The sequence below is a fragment of the Myxine glutinosa genome, chromosome 4 (genome assembly GCF_964187855.1).
Source record: "Myxine glutinosa chromosome 4, kmMyxGlut1.1, whole genome shotgun sequence".
Classification (NCBI taxonomy): domain Eukaryota; kingdom Metazoa; phylum Chordata; class Myxini; order Myxiniformes; family Myxinidae; genus Myxine; species Myxine glutinosa.
The window spans coordinates 158022217-158041590 of record NC_136264.1 but is presented as its reverse complement, the minus strand read 5'-3'; the positions used below and the strand labels follow the sequence as shown (position 1 = coordinate 158041590).

Sequence of the window (19374 nt, the reverse complement as noted above, 5' to 3'; positions counted from 1 at the left end):
GAGATACTCCCTAGATCCTGCTTATTTGGGTCTGAGATACTCCACAGAACCTGCTTATTTGGGTCTGAGATACTCCACAGATCCTGCTTATTTGGGTCTGAGATACTCCACAGATCCTGCTTATTTGGGTCTGAGATACTCCCTAGATCCTGCTTATTTGGGTCTGAGATACTCCACAGAACCTGCTTATTTGGGTCTGAGATACTCCCTAGATCCTGCTTATTTGGGTCTGAGATACTCCACAGATCCTGCTTATTTGGGTCTGAGATACTCCCTAGATCCTGCTTATTTGGGTCTGAGATACTCCCCAGATTCTGCTTATTTGGGTCTGAGATACTCCCCAGATTCTGCTTATTTGGGTCTGAGATACTCCACAGATCCTGCTTATTTGGGTCTGAGATACTCCCTAGATCCTGCTTATTTGGGTCTGAGATACTCCCTAGATCCTGCTTATTTGGGTCTGAGATACTCCCCAGATCCTGCTTATTTGGGTCTGAGATACTCCACAGATACTGCTTATTTGGGTCTGAGATACTCCCCAGATCCTGCTTATTTGGGTCTGAGATACTCCACAGAACCTGCTTATTTGGGTCTGAGATACTCCACAGATCCTGCTTATTTGGGTCTGAGATACTCCCTAGATCCTGCTTATTTGGGTCTGAGATACTCCACAGATCCTGCTTATTTGGGTCTGAGATACTCCCTAGATCCTGCTTATTTGGGTCTGAGATACTCCCGAGATCCTGCTTATTTGGGTCTGAGATACTCCCGAGATCCTGCTTATTTGGGTCTGAGATACTCCACAGATCCTGCTTATTTGGGTCTGAGATACTCCACAGATCCTGCTTATTTGGGTCTGAGATACTCCCTAGATCCTGCTTATTTGGGTCTGAGATACTCCCTAGATCCTGCTTATTTGGGTCTGAGATACTCCCGAGATCCTGCTTATTTGGGTCTGAGATACTCCCTAGATCCTGCTTATTTGGGTCTGAGATACTCCCGAGATCCTGCTTATTTGGGTCTGAGATACTCCACAGATCCTGCTTATTTGGGTCTGAGATACTCCCTAGATCCTGCTTATTTGGGTCTGAGATACTCCCTAGATCAGCAGTCGGGAACCTATGGCTCGCGAGCCATATATGGCTCTTCCGGTGACGGCATATGGCTCCCAGACAATTTTGAGTTGAAAAAAAAAAAAAAAAATCAGTTTGGAACTGATTTTAAAATACTTGTGATATTTCTTAATAATACTGTGTCATTTTAAAGTAAACAGAAATCAGTTTTGAAGATAAATTTCACGGGTCACGGGTCACCCGTGGGTCGGGTCGGGAACCAATGGCTCGCGAGCATGTCCGCGTCATTGTAAAGGTGAAGAAATCAATTTTATCAGATAGCCAACTAGTTTGCTATTAAGGTTGGAACATTAAGACCAACCTACGCTCACGTTTAACTGATGGAAGCCTCAACGCCTGCATGAAGCTCAACCTCACCACGTATGAACCAGACTACAAGGCCATCAGCAAAACCATGCAGCACCAGAAGTCGCATTAAAAGTAAGACATATTTAATTTATTATACGTTAAAAATACTATATGGCTCTCAATGAAATATATTTAGAAATATTTGGCTTTTATGGCTCTCCCAGTCAAAAAGGTTCCTGACCCCTGCCCTAGATCCTGCTTATTTGGGTCTGAGATACTCCCTAGATCCTGCTTATTTGGGTCTGAGATACTCCCTAGATCCTGCTTATTTGGGTCTGAGATACTCCCTAGATCCTGCTTATTTGGGTCTGAGATACTCCCGAGATCCTGCTTATTTGGGTCTGAGATACTCCACAGATCCTGCTTATTTGGGTCTGAGATACTCCCTAGATCCTGCTTATTTGGGTCTGAGATACTCCACAGAACCTGCTTATTTGGGTCTGAGATACTCCCTAGATCCTGCTTATTTGGGTCTGAGATACTCCACAGAACCTGCTTATTTGGGTCTCAGATACTCCACAGAACCTGCTTATTTGGGTCTGAGATACTCCACAGATCCTGCTGCTTTGTGTCTGTGAGGACTCACTGTTTAAATACCATTTGTACTTTGTGCTATTATTTTTCTTACTCTTGTTTCATTCCTCTCACCACAGTGGCATGGCATAGCTTCACTGGTAGAGTGATCGCCTCTGTGCTGCCTGGTTTTGTGAATCTACCGAAAACCGCCATCTGGTGCAACGCTAATGGCGAGTGGCCGCTGTATTTGTGAACCACTTTGACCTTCAGAGGGGACGTTTATGTCGCATGCACTTGTTTTAAGCACATGGAAGATCCTCAGGTTGTCCGAAAGACTAAGCTTTTTGACCAAGTAACTGTGACAAAATTCCAAATTTCCTCCACTGTATTATTTGAGGATGGGGTTGTGAACATTTGAGGATGGATGGTGCTTGGGTATCGCACTTAGCTGGCTTTGATTCTCACCCCAACTATAAACTGTTGGATTGGTGCCCAGGTATAAACGTCAGATTGGTGCCGGGTATAAACGTCAGATTGGTGCCGGGTATAAACGTCAGATTGGTGCCCGGGTATAAACTGTCAAATTGGTGCTCAGGTATAAACTGTTGGATTCGTGCCAAAGTATAAACTGTTGGATTGGTACCCGGGTATAAACTGTCTGATTGGTACCCGGGTATAAACTGTCAGATTGGTGCCGGGTATAAACTTGGATTGGTGCTCAGGTATAAACTGTTGGCTTGCTGGCCATATATATAGTCGGATTGGTGCCCAGTTATAAACTGTTGGATTCGTGCCAAAGTATAAACTGTTGGATTGGTACCCGGGTGTAAACTGTCTGATTGGTACCCGGGTATAAACTGTCGGATTGGTACCCGGTTATAAACTGTCGGATTGGTACCCGGTTATAAACTGTCGGATTGGTACCCAGTTATAAACTGTCGGATTGGTACCCGGTTATAAACTGTCGGATTGGTGCCCAGTTATAAACTGTCGGATTGGTGCCCAGTTATAAGCTGTCGGATTGGTACCCGGTTATAAACTGTCAGATTGGTGCCCAGTTATAAACTGTCGGATTGGTACCCGGTTATAAACTGTCAGATTGGTGCCCAGTTATAAACTGTCGGATTGGTACCCAGTTATAAACTGTCGGATTGGTACCCAGTTATAAACTGTCGGATTGGTACCCGGTTATAAACTGTCGGATTGGTGCCCAGTTATAAACTGTCGGATTGGTACCCAGTTATAAACTGTCGGATTGGTACCCGGTTATAAACTGTCAGATTGGTGCCCAGTTATAAACTGTCGGATTGGTGCCCAGTTATAAACTGTCGGATTGGTACCCGGGTGTAAACTGTCTGATTGGTACCCGGGTATAAACTGTTGGATTGGTACCCGGGTGTAAACTGTCGGATTGGTACCCGGTTATAAACTGTCGGATTGGTACCCGGTTATAAACTGTCGGATTGGTACCCGGTTATAAACTGTCGGATTGGTACGCGGTTATAAACTGTCGGATTGGTACCCAGTTATAAACTGTTGGATTGGTACCCAGGTATAAACTGTCAGATTGGTACCCAGTTATAAACTGTCGGATTGGTACCCGGGTATAAACTGTTAGATTGGTACCCAGTTATAAACTGTTGGATTGGTACCCGGGTATAAACTGTTAGATTGGTACCCAGTTATAAACTGTTAGATTGGTACCCAGTTATAAACTGTTGGATTGGTACCCAGGTATAAACTGTCGGATTGGTACCCGGGTATAAACTGTCGGATTGGTACCCAGGTATAAACTGTTAGTTTGGTGCCCGGGTATAAACTGTTGGATTGGTACCTTGGTATAAACTGTCGGATTGGTGCCCAGTTATAAACTGTCGGATTGGTACCCAGTTATAAACTGTTGGATTGGTACCCGGGTATAAACTGTTAGATTGGTACCCACTTATAAACTGTTAGATTGGTACCCAGTTATAAACTGTTGGATTGGTACCCAGGTATAAACTATTAGATTGGTACCCAGTTATAAACTGTCGGATTGGTACCCGGGTATAAACTGTCGGATTGGTACCCAGGTATAAACTGTTAGTTTGGTGCCCGGGTATAAACTGTTGGATTGGTACCTTGGTATAAACTGTCGGATTGGTGCCCAGTTATAAACTGTCGGATTGGTACCCAGTTATAAACTGTTGGATTGGTACCCGGGTATAAACTGTTAGATTGGTACCCAGTTATAAACTGTTAGATTGGTACCCAGTTATAAACTGTTGGATTGGTACCCAGGTATAAACTATTAGATTGGTACCCAGTTATAAACTGTCGGATTGGTACCCGGGTATAAACTGTCGGATTGGTACCCAGGTATAAACTGTTAGTTTGGTGCCCGGGTATAAACTGTTGGATTGGTACCTTGGTATAAACTGTCGGATTGGTGCCCAGTTATAAACTGTCGGATTGGTACCCAGTTATAAACTGTCGGATTGGTACCCAGTTATAAATTGTCGGATTGGTACCCGGGTATAAACTGTTAGATTGGTACCCGGTTATAAACTGTCGGATTGGTACCCAGGTATAAACTGTCGGATTGGGACCCAGTTATAAACTGTCGGATTGGTACCCGGGTATAAACTGTTAGATTGGTACCCGGTTATAAACTGTTAGATTGGTACCCGGTTATAAACTGTTAGATTGGTGCCCAGGTATAAACTGTTAGATTGGTACACGGGTATAAACTGTTAGATTGGTGCCCAGGTATAAACTGTTAGATTGGTGCCCAGGTATAAACTGTTAGATTGGTACCCGGGTATAAACTGTTGGATTGGTGCCCAGGTATAAACTGTTAGATTGGTACCCAGTTATAAACTGTCGGATTGGTACCCAGTTATAAACTGTTAGATTGGTACCCAGTTATAAACGGTTAGATTGGTACCCAGTTATAAACTGTTAGATTGGTACCCATTTATAAACTGTCGGATTGGTACCCAGTTATAAACTGTTAGATTGGTACCCAGTTATAAACTTAGATTGGTACCCAGTTATAAACTGTTAGATTGGTGCCCAGGTATAAACTGTTAGATTGGTGCCCGGGTATAAACTGTCAGATTGGTACCCAGTTATAAACTGTTAGATTGGTACCCAGTTATAAACTGTTAGATTGGTACCCTGGTATAAACTGTTAGATTGGTACCCGGTTATAAACTGTTAGATTGGTGCCCAGGTATAAACTGTTAGATTGGTGCCCGGGTATAAACTGTCAGATTGGTACCCAGTTATAAACTGTTAGATTGGTACCCGGGTATAAACTGTTAGATTGGTACCCATTTATAAACTGTCGGATTGGTACCCGGTTATAAATTGTCGGATTGGTACCCAGTTATAAACTGTTAGATTGGTACCCTGGTATAAACTGTTAGATTGGTACCCGGTTATAAACTGTTAGATTGGTGCCCAGGTATAAACTGTTAGATTGGTGCCCGGGTATAAACTGTCAGATTGGTACCCGGGTATAAACTGTTAGATTGGTACCCGGTTATAAACTGTTAGATTGGTGCCCAGGTATAAACTGTTCGATTGGTGCCCGGGTATAAACTGTTAGATTGGTACCCGGGTATAAACTGTTGGATTGGTGCCCAGGTATAAACTGTTGGATTGGTGCCCAGGTATAAACTGTTAGATTGGTACCCAGTTAAGTTATAAACTGTCGGATTGGTACCCGGGTATAAACTGTCGGATTGGTACCTGGGTATAAAGTGTTAGATTGGTACCCAGTTATAAACTGTTAGATTGGTACCCAGTTATAAACTGTCAGATTGGTGCCCAGGTATAAACTGTCAGATTGGTAACCAGTTATAAACTGTTAGATTGGTACCCAGTTATAAACTGTTAGATTGGTGCCCAGGTATAAACTGTTGGATTGGTGCTTTGTAGGTGGGGTGTTGGTTGCATCGCAGTGCGTGCCGTCCCTCAAGTGGCCATTAAGCTCACTCTTCCATGAGCCTCTATCTTGTGTATGAATCTAAAAAAATAAGCTGGGTGTCCTGTCTGCTAGAGATAGTTGATGGGCTTTTTGGATCCCACCATGTTTTGCGAAGCGTGGGTGAGTTATCACCAGCACCCTGAACCTGCATCACATTTCTGCCATCCTCAGTCGAGCACCATGAAAGGCTTGGGCCAAAATGTTCCACCAGCCTGGCCCCTATCAATGTGGAATAATGGTAGCTGTGAAGGTAGTCGTGTCGTTTTGCTTTAATTGTCATTGTTTCTGCACCCCATAACCGGTTTGGTTTTATGTAGCACCGTTTAGCATCACTCTCCGCACAGGTTTATAATATTTCCTTTTTTATTTTAAGCAGTTGTTTTTGTCAAGTTTAGTTCGATTACAAGACGGACGTGGAGGGGTTTTGCATTTTGAGATGCTTTCCAGTGAATTATGCCTTCAATCCTGATTACTTACTGCATTTCCCAACCTTGTAATGGCTACCTCTTCTCCTCCCCCACCTTCACCCATCAGCAATGGCCCTTCAGCCCCTTGTGTGGTAATGAGCACCACTGACCCAACTGGGTCCTCAACCACTGCTGGCGTTTCTGCTAATGGAAGTCACCCCGACCAAGATGCTGCTCGTCAGATGGCCAACAGGCTTTACTACCTGGATGGCTTTAAGCGATCAGACATTGCTCAGCACCTGTACCGAAAGTAATGGTTTTTAATGCATTTGATTCTCTCTTTAACGCTGAACCTCCCAACACTGAAATATTGTATCGGTTACTCATGTCTACAATGTGGTATTTATCTCAAAGTCAGCTTAATGTTTGGGGTTTGAACCTGTTCGGGTGTACTGTCGAACTGTTACCTCACATAAGTTTGGGAGCTCATTAAAAACAAAGGTTAAAAAGATGTAAAATCCATATATTATCTTGTTTTCAAACGTAGGGCCATATTCTCTGCTCTGAGAAGTCGTCGACAGCTGAGGATGTCTATTCCCAAATCGTCTTGTTTTGCAGTTTTTGTTATTTGCTGGCTTTCGTTTGATCACCTGATGTACTTGCGGATCTGTTCGAGTTCCCTCGTCCGTGCTTTTGTGCTGGGCTTGTGTGCGGACCCTTGTCCGGGATGCGTGCTCTTTTAGGAGTCATTTTGGGTCCGTCTCTGTTTCCTCGCCTTCCTCTTTTCTTCTTTCATTCCCTTGCTTGCTTTCCCACTGTTGGCGTGTTCCCCTTTTCCCCTCTGTAACGTCTCTCTTCCATGAGTCTTGATTTAGTAGAAAATAAGGATTTCTTTCCACTACTTTTGACTCTTTGCAGGCCTTCTTAGTTGAGTAGTTATTTATTTGTATGCAGCCTGTGGCTGCTTGGCTGCATCATTTCCTGGGGGAATAGCTGTGCTGCCGATGCAGTGCCCCCATACCGGTGATGCAGCATACCATTTTGCTGACATCGGAAGGATGACAGGCTGAATCAACCCACCTGGTGTTGATTCAATGGCACGATAGGTGCTTGAACTCAACACCCTGGGATCTTAAGCCAGCCACCTTAACCATTAAGCCAACACCAGGCTCTTAGTTGAGTAATACGTTGTAAGTGGATCGTAGTGTGGTTCAGGAAGACACTGATCAATGTAATTATTATTATTACTACTTAATTGCTTTTACAGAAGGCATGAGTGACATGCATGTCATTGTCTATTATTATTTTTTGAGATATTTAATTATTTGCATTGGTCTTTAATATACATGTATAAATTCTTTCTTTCCCCTTGTCCACAGTAATGAGTTCAGCAGGGTGGTATGTGAAGAATACTTGATGCTTTTTGACTTCGTGGGACTGAGCCTTGATCAGGCACTGAGGTAGCATAACCTGCTTTTGCACACGGTACCTAAAAGATTGGCTTATAGCAAAGAACTAAATGTGCTCTCATTTACCTCCTCCCATGTCCTTCCAATAAGGAACAACCCTGGGGCCTAGTATTTTCCCCTGAAGTTTAGGTTTTTGGATTTCCAATCTCACGTTTCCCTACAATCTGTTATTTCCTGGGGTAAAACACTTAATGGCATGACCAGCTGCTGGGTTGTTTTTTTTAAACCAAATGTGTTTCCATAACTCCGATTGCATTGTGTCCTCCGGTTTGGCAGGATGTTTTTAAAGGCCTTGGTGTTGGTGGGAGAGACTCAGGAGCGCGAACGCATCTTGGCTCAGTTTTCAAGATGGTACTGCCATAGCAATCCTAACAGTGGCCTAGAGGAAGGCAAGTGTTGCACCTGTTCCGACCACAACATCATTTACCTCCTCCCTTTCCTCCCCCACGTCTTTTATTGAGAACATACTCGCTACCCTCAAAACCTTACTTGTTCACGCAATCTTTTGTTGGGTTTGCAAGCACAAGGTAATCCTAAAATTCCCATCTTTATCACAGTAGCTTTGCGTTGAGATCCACAGAAGGCAACCTAATGGATGTATCATCTTGGATGAGTACATACAATTTTCCTTTTATGTTGTTCACATTTTTCCATTGCTGCTGATTTGCCCTCTTGTTGTGACCACGTGTCATCACTGTTTACTTCATAGTTGTTCTTCAGTTGTTTCATAGAAGCATTTATCAGCAGTGACCATTGTAGTGAACTTATCTGTAGTTTTTGGGGGGGGGGGGGGGGAGGGAGAGAAGGTGGGGCGGTGGGGAGAAATGGTGGACGACCATGAGTTAACAGGGTCAGGTAGTTTATGCTTTGCAAACACGTGAATGATGCAAAACAAAGATGACAGGTGAACCTGACTGCCAGATTATTTGCAAACATCAGGTCATGTGCCTCAGGATTTTGGTGAGAAAATAACGATTCCACAATGCCTGAGATTCCAGAGCATCAAATGATACCAGATGAGATACTTGGCCCCCAGTTCATGGTGTAAACTGTAAAGGCTCGCTTCGTGTCTCCACGTGTCACCATTAAACATCTGTGATGTTTGCCAGATCTGGCCAGATACGGGCTTAACCAAAATCGAATTGGCTTGCTCTCATCATCTACCCAACTCATGCACCAAGATTTGTCATAATCCGTCCAAAACTTTTTGAAATATCATGATATATGTCGCTTTTGGCGCTGTCTCTCAATGGTGAAGAATCACTTAAAACTTTTAAAAGTTCTTGTATCTGGATCCAGCTCCAGATATTCACCAAAGTCGAATCAATTCATCCTTGTCACACACTCAACCTGTCCACCAAATTTCGTCTGAAAACACGTATAACTTTTTGAGATATCCTGCTCACAGACAGACAGAGAGACATGCAGGGGTCCACCTTCAGTGGCGGAGGTAATAAAAGGCTCAATATATATTTAAACGAGTGTCGACACTTTCATGAAATTGGTCTTTGGTGACATGTTTCTTCTTCACTCTAAATATGTGATATGAGATTTTGCGTGCAATTGCTTTGAAATAGGCATTTAAGCATCTCATTGTACGAGTATTTACTATTTACGCCCCACATTCCATACTCACCAGCCCTCAACTGATTTGTTTTCTACCCCCACTGACCCCCTTTCTCAACTTTATACTTAATGGATCTGTGCCTGTTCTGAAACCTCTTCAAATCCACAAGGCTTCTAGCAGGCAGTGCATCACAATCTCATATCATCCCCCATCCCGACCCCTGATGTTTTCTACCCTGTTAACCCTAACTAGCCCAACTCCTCTAACTTGCAGGTTACGATGTTTCCTTCAGTCCTCTCTCTCACTTTTCCTGCTCATTCATTCCCATGCTTATTGTCTCCAACTGGGATCCCACTGTTAGTACGTTGCGCATTTTACCCTCTGCCACTTTGCTGTTCCTTGAGCTGAGATTTTGTATCCAAAAAAAATCAAAAGAAATGCCTGATGCAAAATATCTTACCCATATCATGTTTTTCATTTTGGAGATGAAATGGAAGTCTGTTCGACTCAAGTCTGGTGAATATTGTGGGTGAGGCAAAACTCCCTGGGTCAGCATTGTCAAGTTCAGAATAGCTACATGCCTTTTTGCATCCTGGAAATTTTGGACGATCACACAAAAACCATATATATGGTCAAAGTCTCCATTCACTATTGCACTCTGTGGAAGTGCCAGATTTAGCAAACATTCCTGTGTGGTCGCAAACTGTAATTGGAATCACTTTGATGCCACATTGTTGGAATTCGGCATTTTTGGGCACGTGGAGGAGAAGTTGGCCTTTTCTATTCGTTTGAATGACACTTCAGTTCAGCTCGGAGTTAGTGCTCAGGGATTCATATCCAACAATTATACATCCGACCCAATAAATAAAGTGTTGCCTTCTCGGTGAAAATGCCAAAGATGTTGTTAACACAGAGAGAGAGAGTGAGTTCAGAGTCTGCTCCTTCATGAGGCGAGGCACCTGTTTTTCCCCTCGCCATTTTTTTTTTTTTTTGCTCAGATCCTCTGTCAATGCAATGCAGTGTTCACGTGGGTGTTCTCAATTCTTTCACAATTCTTAAATTGTGATACACCGTTCTTGAAGCCATATTTTATTAATACCAACACCAATGTTCTCGTGTTGCCCAGTAGAAGGCCTCTGTGTACATGGTCTGTCATGCAAATCTGCTTTTTCCTTCCAGAAATGATGACAACCATCATTAAACATTTCTCACGTGAGCACAAGTGTGAGGAGGAATTTCAAAAAGGTCTTATTAGATTTGATGCTTCATTTCCATTTTCTAATCATAAATCATATACCTTGTGATACAGAGCGTCAGTTCTGCTGAAGCAATTTCTTACCGAGTGTTACAATCCAGGATGGGTCACCACTCCAACATAGGAAGTTGGGGCAGTAACTTGGAATTTGTTCAGGATGCTGGTGAGTGGTGATAGCTCACCTACTCTTCACAAAGGACACCTTGGGATCTTTAACATCCACCAACTAATGCCGGCAGATGGGAGGCCCAGTTTCAGGTCCATCCAGGGGACACATTGATGAATCACCCTGCCTGGGAAACACAGAGATGACAGTTTACAGCTTGGTCGGGATTCAAACCCAGGCTCGACAGCTTAGACGTGAGTGCTTACCTCAAGGAGTCTAGGCCTTCCTGCCAGCCATTTTACATCTGGATAACCATTAATCTAACAGGATTTGGTGGTATGGATTACTCTATTTACCATGACCATGTCCTTGGTACTAATTGCAGTTGTATTAATTCCTGAAACAAAGCAAATAGTCTGAGAAAGTTGATATTTACAAGACATGTCGGTAAATATTGAGATGGCATACATGTAATTGTGCAATCACCTCCAGCAATTTTGCCAAAAATGTTACAAGCAGGATGACAACCTTTTGGGATGACCTTCAAACGCATCACAATGACACAACCTTATTTGATGTAATTAAAATGCACGCGATCCGATCAAATATTAGGAGCAAAGCAGAGTTGAGTCAATTTAGTACTTGACTGGGATATCTCAATGGAAGGTGGGATATTGCCGGTGAAGCAATGACAGTTTAACCAACTTTGTTCACCTTTGAGCTGTCTGCTCATCGATTATCTCCGACATGGAATCAAATATAAAAACTCCCATCCCGGTGCCGTGCTGACCAATAGTGCCTTGTTTTACGGTGTTGTGCTGGTGGGTGCCGCATCTCGAGGCTCACGGTCATTTTGATGTGGGCATAAAGTTTGCTGTCTCATATACATTTAGGTTGTGAATGCTATGGTATCCAAAAGAAGCGTTACGCCTAGGTCCCCCGTCGGTGAAGTGATGTGAGTTGACAAAGTGGAAGACGCAAGGCGGCCATCTTGGATTTTGACGTGGCGACCCAATTTTCAATAGCTTTCTTCCTTATGCGTAGATACACCCACACACCAGATTAGAAGTTAGTAGTTCGTTTATTTTTCAAGATATTTCGCTCACAAGTTTCAGACATATATATGGTGGCGGCCATCTTGGATTTTAATGTGGCGACCCAATTTTCAATAGCGTTCTTACTTATGCCTAGGTACACCCACACACCAGATTAGAAGTTGGTACTTCGCTTATTTTTCAAGATATTCCGCTCACAAGGTTCAGACATACATGGCGTCAGACATACATGGTGGCGGCCATCTTGGATTTTGACGTGAGTTGCACCCACACACCAAATTAGAATTCGGTCCTTCGCTTACGCACGCACGCACGTACGCACGCACGCATGGACGGACACACGGACGGAGGGGAAAACCATAGTCCCCCTTTCGCTCCGCGGTGCGACGGGGGACAAAAATAATGGGTGATTGTGTGACTGTGCTCTGGCTTGTGCTCTGGCAGTCACGATTGTGTGACTGTGCTCTTCCTTGTTTATAGTGATTTGATGCGTTGATGATAAAGGCAAATGTGGATATGAAGTTGCTGGTGAGAATAGGATTCGTACCAAGAAGATAAAATGATGATGTAAATGGTTTACAGATATAGCACAGGACTGAAGGAACAAATGGCCTTCTTTGCATGCCATTCAATTTTTTAGTAACTGGTTACAAGTGAATATTTCTAATGATTTGAAAATCCACTGTTTTGCTTGTTTTCGCAATTTATTTTCATGTGCAATGCAAGTGTTTTGTGTGTGATGGGGTTTTATATTAAGGCTGTTTTAATTGCAGATGGTGTGCACACACTGACCTGTTCTGTTATGCTTCTCAACACTGACCTGCATGGTCCTGTAAGTTTCTCTCAACCACCACCTTGACAATTTAAACCTGCTATGGCCTTTCATTGAATTGTCCTTTCATTAAGCTGCCATCTTCCAAGCCCTGTCTTCAGCTTTTTACCTCCGCGACCGAAGGTGGATGGAGATTATGTTTTCACCCCTATCTGTTGTCCGTTTGTCTGTCTGTCTGTGTGCAGGATATCTCAAAAAGTTGTGGACGGATTCGGACGACATTTGGTTTTCAGGTTGGGTGTGACATGGACGAATTGATTGGATTTTGGTGAAGATCCGGATACAATTTTTTTTTTTGTCATTCTTCGCCATTGAGTGATACGGCCAAAAACGATATATAACACGATATTTAAAATAGTTATAGAAGGATTCAGATGAAATTTGGTGCACTGGTTGGGTGTGGGACAAGGACGAAGTGATTCGATTTTGGTGAAGATCCGGATCCGGATATGAGAATTTTTAAAATCGCAAGTGATTCTTCACCATTCAGTGATATGGCCAAAAACGATATATAACACGAAATTTCAAAAAGTTGTTGAAGGATTCAGATGAAATTTGGTGCACAGGTTGGGTAGGTGACAAGAACAAGTCGATTCGATTTTGATTCAGATTCAGATACAGATCTGGCATATCAGTGGGATACAAAACATAAACTGTTCAGCCTGGTGGAGGTATGGGCTCTACCGAGTGCCGTGCTAGTTTTCCTGTAATTGTAAACCTTGTATATAATGTGCCTGTTGATATGGATATGTGCTAAGTCTCCATCAACATTAAACTTGTGCTATAGCAGTTTAACACATTCATTTTGCTTTTCCCTTTGCCATATTTATTCCCAGAATATTTCTCCATAAAAATTGCATGCATGCTGCATTTGAATTTAGCTGTGTGTTTTTTTTTATTATCAGTATTTATATTAAAATGCTTTGTCAAATGATCTGTTCCTCAGTTTTTGTCTTTCTGTTTATTGGTAATTTGAGGTCATAGCTCATACTCTTCATTTGTTTCTTTCCTCTTTTCCAACAGAACATTAGAAAGAAAATGAGCAAACAGATGTTTATCGACAACCTGGCTGGGATGAATAATGGTGGAAACTTCTCAAAGGAAATGTTGACGGTGTGGTGGAATTGGTCCTTTTCTTTCACTTTCCAGTAATAACACATTTATATATACAAGTAACAGTACCCGCCCTATGGGCGGGGCTTCAATTGGGAAGCCTGAATGAAAAGGTAAAATATCAGAAATTGAAGGCTTTTTTTATTTTAAACGATTCATATAAACATCCGTTGAATCATATCACATGCAAATCATCAAAATCTAAACAGTACATGGCTAAACAGTACATGGTCGATCACGTACCACATACATCTCGCGTCTCGCTCGCTCTCATGTTGTCCCGATAATGATCCTTCCGCAGGTTCACCGACGGAAACCTTGTTACGACTTTTACTTCCTCTAGACAGTCAAGTTCGCTCATCTTTTCGGTGCACCAGCACGAGCCGAGACCGGCCCGTGCAGGGGCTGATCCGAGGATCTCATCAAACCGTCCGATCGGTTGTAGCGACAGGCGGTGTGTACAAAGGGCAGGGACTTGATCAACGCGAGCTGATGACTCGCGCTTACTGGGAATTCCTCGTTCGTGGGACACTGTCTCAAGCCCCAGTCCCCATCACGGATGGGGCTCAGCGGTTTACCCAAGCCTGACGGCGAAGGGCAAGGTACACGCTGGCCCGTCCAGTGTAGCGTGCGTGCGGCCCCGGACATCGAAGGACATTAAACGTTCATTAAACATTAAACGTTCATTAAAGGATTACGAAACGAAAAACATTACGAAATTATGTTCACACCGTCACGTCAAACACTACCGTGAACACATACATCGTCACAACATCGTCACAATGCGAACATCGTCACAATGAACGTTATGCGAACGCGAATGTTATGCGGGAGTCCAAACCTGAGAATGCTGGAGACCAAAGCTGAAATTGGGAAAACTAAATAGCCTAATTTACTCCCAGGGGTCCCAGGATTACCCACCCAAAATATCTTTGCGATCGGTTCAGCAGTTTTTACGGTACCTTCGAACCGAACGGAGAGGCTCACGTGCTTGATATTTGGCATAGACATGGCCATTGAGCCTGGGAAGAACATGGCCGACCTAAAAAAAATTATTTCATAATATTTTTTTACCATATTTTTACCTCAGCGCATTTCAGCGAGGAATATTATGCACGGAATCTGAGGCGGTGGCAGAGCAGCGCGCTGATTCGCTCAGAGCGATCACGTGATGTTCCTTGCTGCCATAAACTCAGTTACGCGTTCGCACGTATTTCAGAGCGAAAAGCGATTGCGTTTTTTCACATTTCAGCGAGGAACATTGCCATTCACACCACATAGTTTTTTTTTTCTTCCATCTTTACGAGATCCATATTTTTTATTCATATTTACCTCAGCGCATTTCAGCGAGGAATATTACACACGGAATCTGAGCAGGTGGCAGAGCAGCGCGCTGATTCGCTCAGAGCGATCACGTGATGTTCCTTGACGCCATAAACTCACAGTTACGCGTTCGCACGTAATTCACATGTTCAAAACAAACGAGATCCGCGAAGCGAGTTGGTCGAGTCGTGCTAATCAAGATGGCGACACGGCGGCTTCACTTTTCACGGAGTATGAGCGTTCTATATATTTTCAATTCAATGCGCCCGACTCGCTCACGTACTTGATTTGTGGCATTTGCTTTTTTTCACATTTCAGCGAGGAACATTGCCATTCACACCACATAGGTTTTTTTTTCTTTCATCTTTACGAGATCCATATTTTTTATTCATATTTACCTCAGCGCATTTCAGCGAGGAATATTACACACGGAATCTGAGCAGATGGCAGAGCAGCGCGCTGATTCGCTCAGAGCGATCACGTGATGTTCCTTGCCGCCATAAACTCACAGTTACGCATTCGCACGTAATTCACACGTTCAAAACAAACGAGATCCGCGAAGCGAGTTGGTCGAGTCGTGCTAACCAAGATGGCGACACGGCGGCTTCACTTTTCACGGAGTATGAGCGTTCTATATATTTTCAATTCAGTGCGCCCGACTCGCTCACGTACTTGATTTGTGGCATAGACATGGCCATTGGGTCTTCACGGTGTAATTTGTGCGAGGCTTTTGTCCGAGTGAGCTTGAGTCGAGAGGGCGAATGTACGGGTTGGGAATGTACGGGTCTCCCTTCCCCCACCCGGCAACGCCGGTACTGGAGGGCGTCACAGGATCGGTGAGTCTCCAAAATCCACTTCGTGCTGTTGCGAAGATGCAGGACGATGTCGCGATTGTTGTGCTGCTCTCCGACCATGAGAACTGCAACGTCATTGTTGACTGGCCCTCCCCTTCCCTCCCCTTCCCTCCCCCTTCCCCCTCCGTCCTCCCCTCCCTTCCCCCTCCACCCTACCCCCTCCCCTTCTCCCCCCTTTTCCCCCTCCCCCTCCCTTTTCCCCCTCCCCCTCCATTTTCCCCCTCCCCAATTTTTTATTTTTTTTTGCAGATGATGCAGATTTATGATGCTGATGCAGATTTAAATGAGGAGATTGACTTGGCCAGTCTGAAACCTTCCACCTTTTTGGTGGAAAACCTTCCACCCTCCACCATGCTTCACAGATGATGTCATATGCTTTGGATCAAATGCTGTTCCTTCCTTTCTCCACAATTTCGCCTTTCCATCGCTTTGGTGAAAGTTTATCTTGGTCTCTCCTGTCCATAAAACTTTGTTCCAGAAATCACTGGCTCACCTCTGTACTTCTTGGCAAATTCTCATCTGGCCTTTCTATTTTTGGTGCTGATTCGAGGTTTGCATCTTGTGGTGTAGCCTTTGTAATTCTACTGTTGAAGTCTTCTGCAAACAATAGATTGTGATACTTTTACCCCTGCACTCTGGATATTATTAGTGATGTCACTGGCAGTTTTAGGGTTTTTCTTCACAGTTCTGATATTTTTTTTGGTCATCAACTGCAGTTGTCTTCCTTGGCCGGGCTGGCCATCGAGTGGTTTCTTTATTTTTCAAGATGTTCCAAATTGTTGTATTTGCTTTGCCCAATATTTGTGCTGTGGTTCTAATTGAATTCTTCTGTTCTTTCAGCTTCCAAATGGCTTGCTTTTCTTTCATAGCCAGTTCTCTGGTCTTCATGTTGGTGTATGCTTACTGACTCCCAAGGCAAAAACAAAGGCTAAAAACCAAGAGGAGACATCCACAGCTATTTTATGTGTGAACAATCAATGCAACAAGAAACACCTGAGCAACAAGAAACACCTGTCAGTCATTTGTTCCAATACTCATGCTGACCTAAACTGGGGAGACCGAACATACTCGACAAACCATTTCTGTATGGACCTCATTTTGTGCATGCAGCCATCGTCATGCTGAAACAAGAAAGGGCCTTCCCCAAACTGTTGCCACAAAGTTGGAAGCACACAATCGTCTAGAATGTCATTGTATGCTGTAGCATTAAGATTTCCCTTCACTGGAACTAAGGAGCCGAGCCCGAACAATGACAAACAGCCCCAGACCATAATTCCTCCTGCACCAAACTTTCCAGTTGGCACTATGCATTCGGGCAGGTAGCGTTCTCCTGGCATCCGCCAAGCCCAGATTCGTCCGTCGGATTGCCAGATGTAGAAGCGTGATTCATCACAACAGAGAACGCGTTTCCACTGCTCCAGAGTCCAATGGTGGCGAGCTTTACACCACTCCAGCCGACGCTTGGCATTGCGCATGGTTACTTTAAGCTTGTGTGCGGCTGCTCGGCCATGGAAAACCATTCCATGCTCCAAGCTCCCGACTCCAAGCCCCCGACGAACAGTTGTTGTGCTGACGTTGCTTCCAGAGGCAGTTTCGAAGTCGATAGTGAGTGTTGCATCCGAGGACAGACAATTTTTATGCGCGAGGAGCTTCAGCACTCAGCGGTCCCATTCTGTGAGCTTGTGTGGCCGACCACTTCGCGGCTGAGCTACTGTTGCTCCCAGACTTTTTCACTTCACAATAACAGCACTTACAGTTGACCAGGGCAACTCCAGCAGGGTAGAAATTTGACGAACTGACTTGTTGGAAAGAAGGCATCCCATGACGGTGCCACGTTGAAAGTCACTGAGCTCTTCAGTACAGCCCATTCTACTGCCAATGTTTGTCGATGGAGATTGCATGGCTGTGTGCCTGATTATATATACTCGTCAGCAATGGGTGTGGCTGAAATAGCCGAATCCATTGATTAGAAGGGGTGTCTGCATGCTTTTGCTCATGCAGTGTACAGTCACGTGAAAAAATAAGTACACCCCATGTAAAGTTTTGACCTTTTCAACATATTTTAACATACAGCTATTTGATCTTCATTTCAACAATATTGATAGATAAAGGTGATATAATATAACAAATATCATGAAACATTTACATTTTGTAGTCCATTGTATAATTTAAATAAACATAAATGCAAATTTCGCATGTGGAAAAAGTAAGTACACCCCTACATTTATCACTACTTCAAATACCTAAAATTAGAATCAGGTGCACCAGCTTAGGTGCAAATGATAAGAACATCGTTAGAGAGGATCTTGGAGGACCCTGTCTTATTTAAACCTCAGACATTTCGTTTGGTTTGCTCTTTGTTGTTGAAGTGTGCGGCGTCACCATGCCTAGATCAAAAGAGCTCTCTGAGGCCTTCAGAAAGGTGGTTATAGATGCCTACGAGTCTGGGAAGGGATTTAAAAAGATCTCCAAACAATTTGAAATCAATCATTCGACTGTCCGGAAGATCATCTACAAGTGGAGAAGATTCCAAACAACTACCAACTTGTTCAGGCCAGGCCGCCCCAGCAAGTTCAGCCCGAGAACAGACGGCAAGATGCTGAAAGAAGTTTCTAAGAACCCCAGAATCTCATCACGGGACCTACAGGTAGCTCTTGCCACTGTTGATGTCAAAGTGCACGAGTCCACCATTAGAAAGAGGCTGCACAAATTTGATCTACATGGGAGGTGTGCCAGGAGGAAACCTTTGCTGTCCAGAAAGAACATCAGGACAAGACTAAAGCTTGCCAATGAACACCTAGGCAAAGACCAGCACTTCTGGAACAATGTGCTCTGGACAGATGAGTCAAAGGTAGAGCTATTTGGCCACAGTACCAGAAGACATGTTTGGCGAAAACCAAAGACAGCATTTGAGCACAAGAACCTGATACCAACTGTAAAGCATGGTGGTGGAAATATTATGGTTTGGGGCAGCTTTGCTGCATCAGGGCCTGGGCAGCTCACCATCATAGAATCCACTATGAATTCTTCATTGTACCAGAGGGTGCTTGAGGATAATGTGAGGCCATCTGTCGGAGAAGTTGAAGCTCAACCGAAGGTGGACCTTGCAACATGACAATGCCCGAAACATACCAGTAAATCCACCAAGGAATGGCTGAAAAGAAAGAAATGGAGGGATCTGCAATGGCCAAGTCAAAGCCCGGATCTAAATCCCATCGTGATGTGGGGGGATTTGAAACGAGCTGTGCATGCAAGAAACCCCTCAAACATCGCACAGCTGAAATAATTCTGCATGGAGGAGTGGGCAAAAATTTCTCCCAGTCGATGTCAGAGACTGGTAGACAGTTCTAAGAAACACCTACTTGAGGTTGTTTCTGGCAAAGGGGGCAATACCACCTATTCGAGCCAAGGGTGTACTTACTT

The 19374-nt window shown here is 43.8% G+C and overlaps 1 protein-coding gene across 6 annotated transcripts in view; it reads left to right on the top strand.

Moving 5' to 3' along the window:
* LOC137412486 (PH and SEC7 domain-containing protein 3) overlaps positions 1 to 19374 on the top strand; it is a 196756-nt gene that overhangs the window by 132569 nt on the left and 44813 nt on the right. For all 6 annotated transcript variants that reach the window (XM_078776658.1, XM_068097791.2, XM_068097793.2 and 3 more), the window contains 5 exons: positions 6505 to 6687; positions 7757 to 7837; positions 8123 to 8235; positions 12603 to 12661; positions 13685 to 13774. In XM_078776658.1, coding sequence (XP_078632784.1) covers positions 6505 to 6687; positions 7757 to 7837; positions 8123 to 8235; positions 12603 to 12661; positions 13685 to 13774 — 526 coding nt within the window. The remainder of the gene's footprint in view (positions 1 to 6504; positions 6688 to 7756; positions 7838 to 8122; positions 8236 to 12602; positions 12662 to 13684; positions 13775 to 19374) is intronic.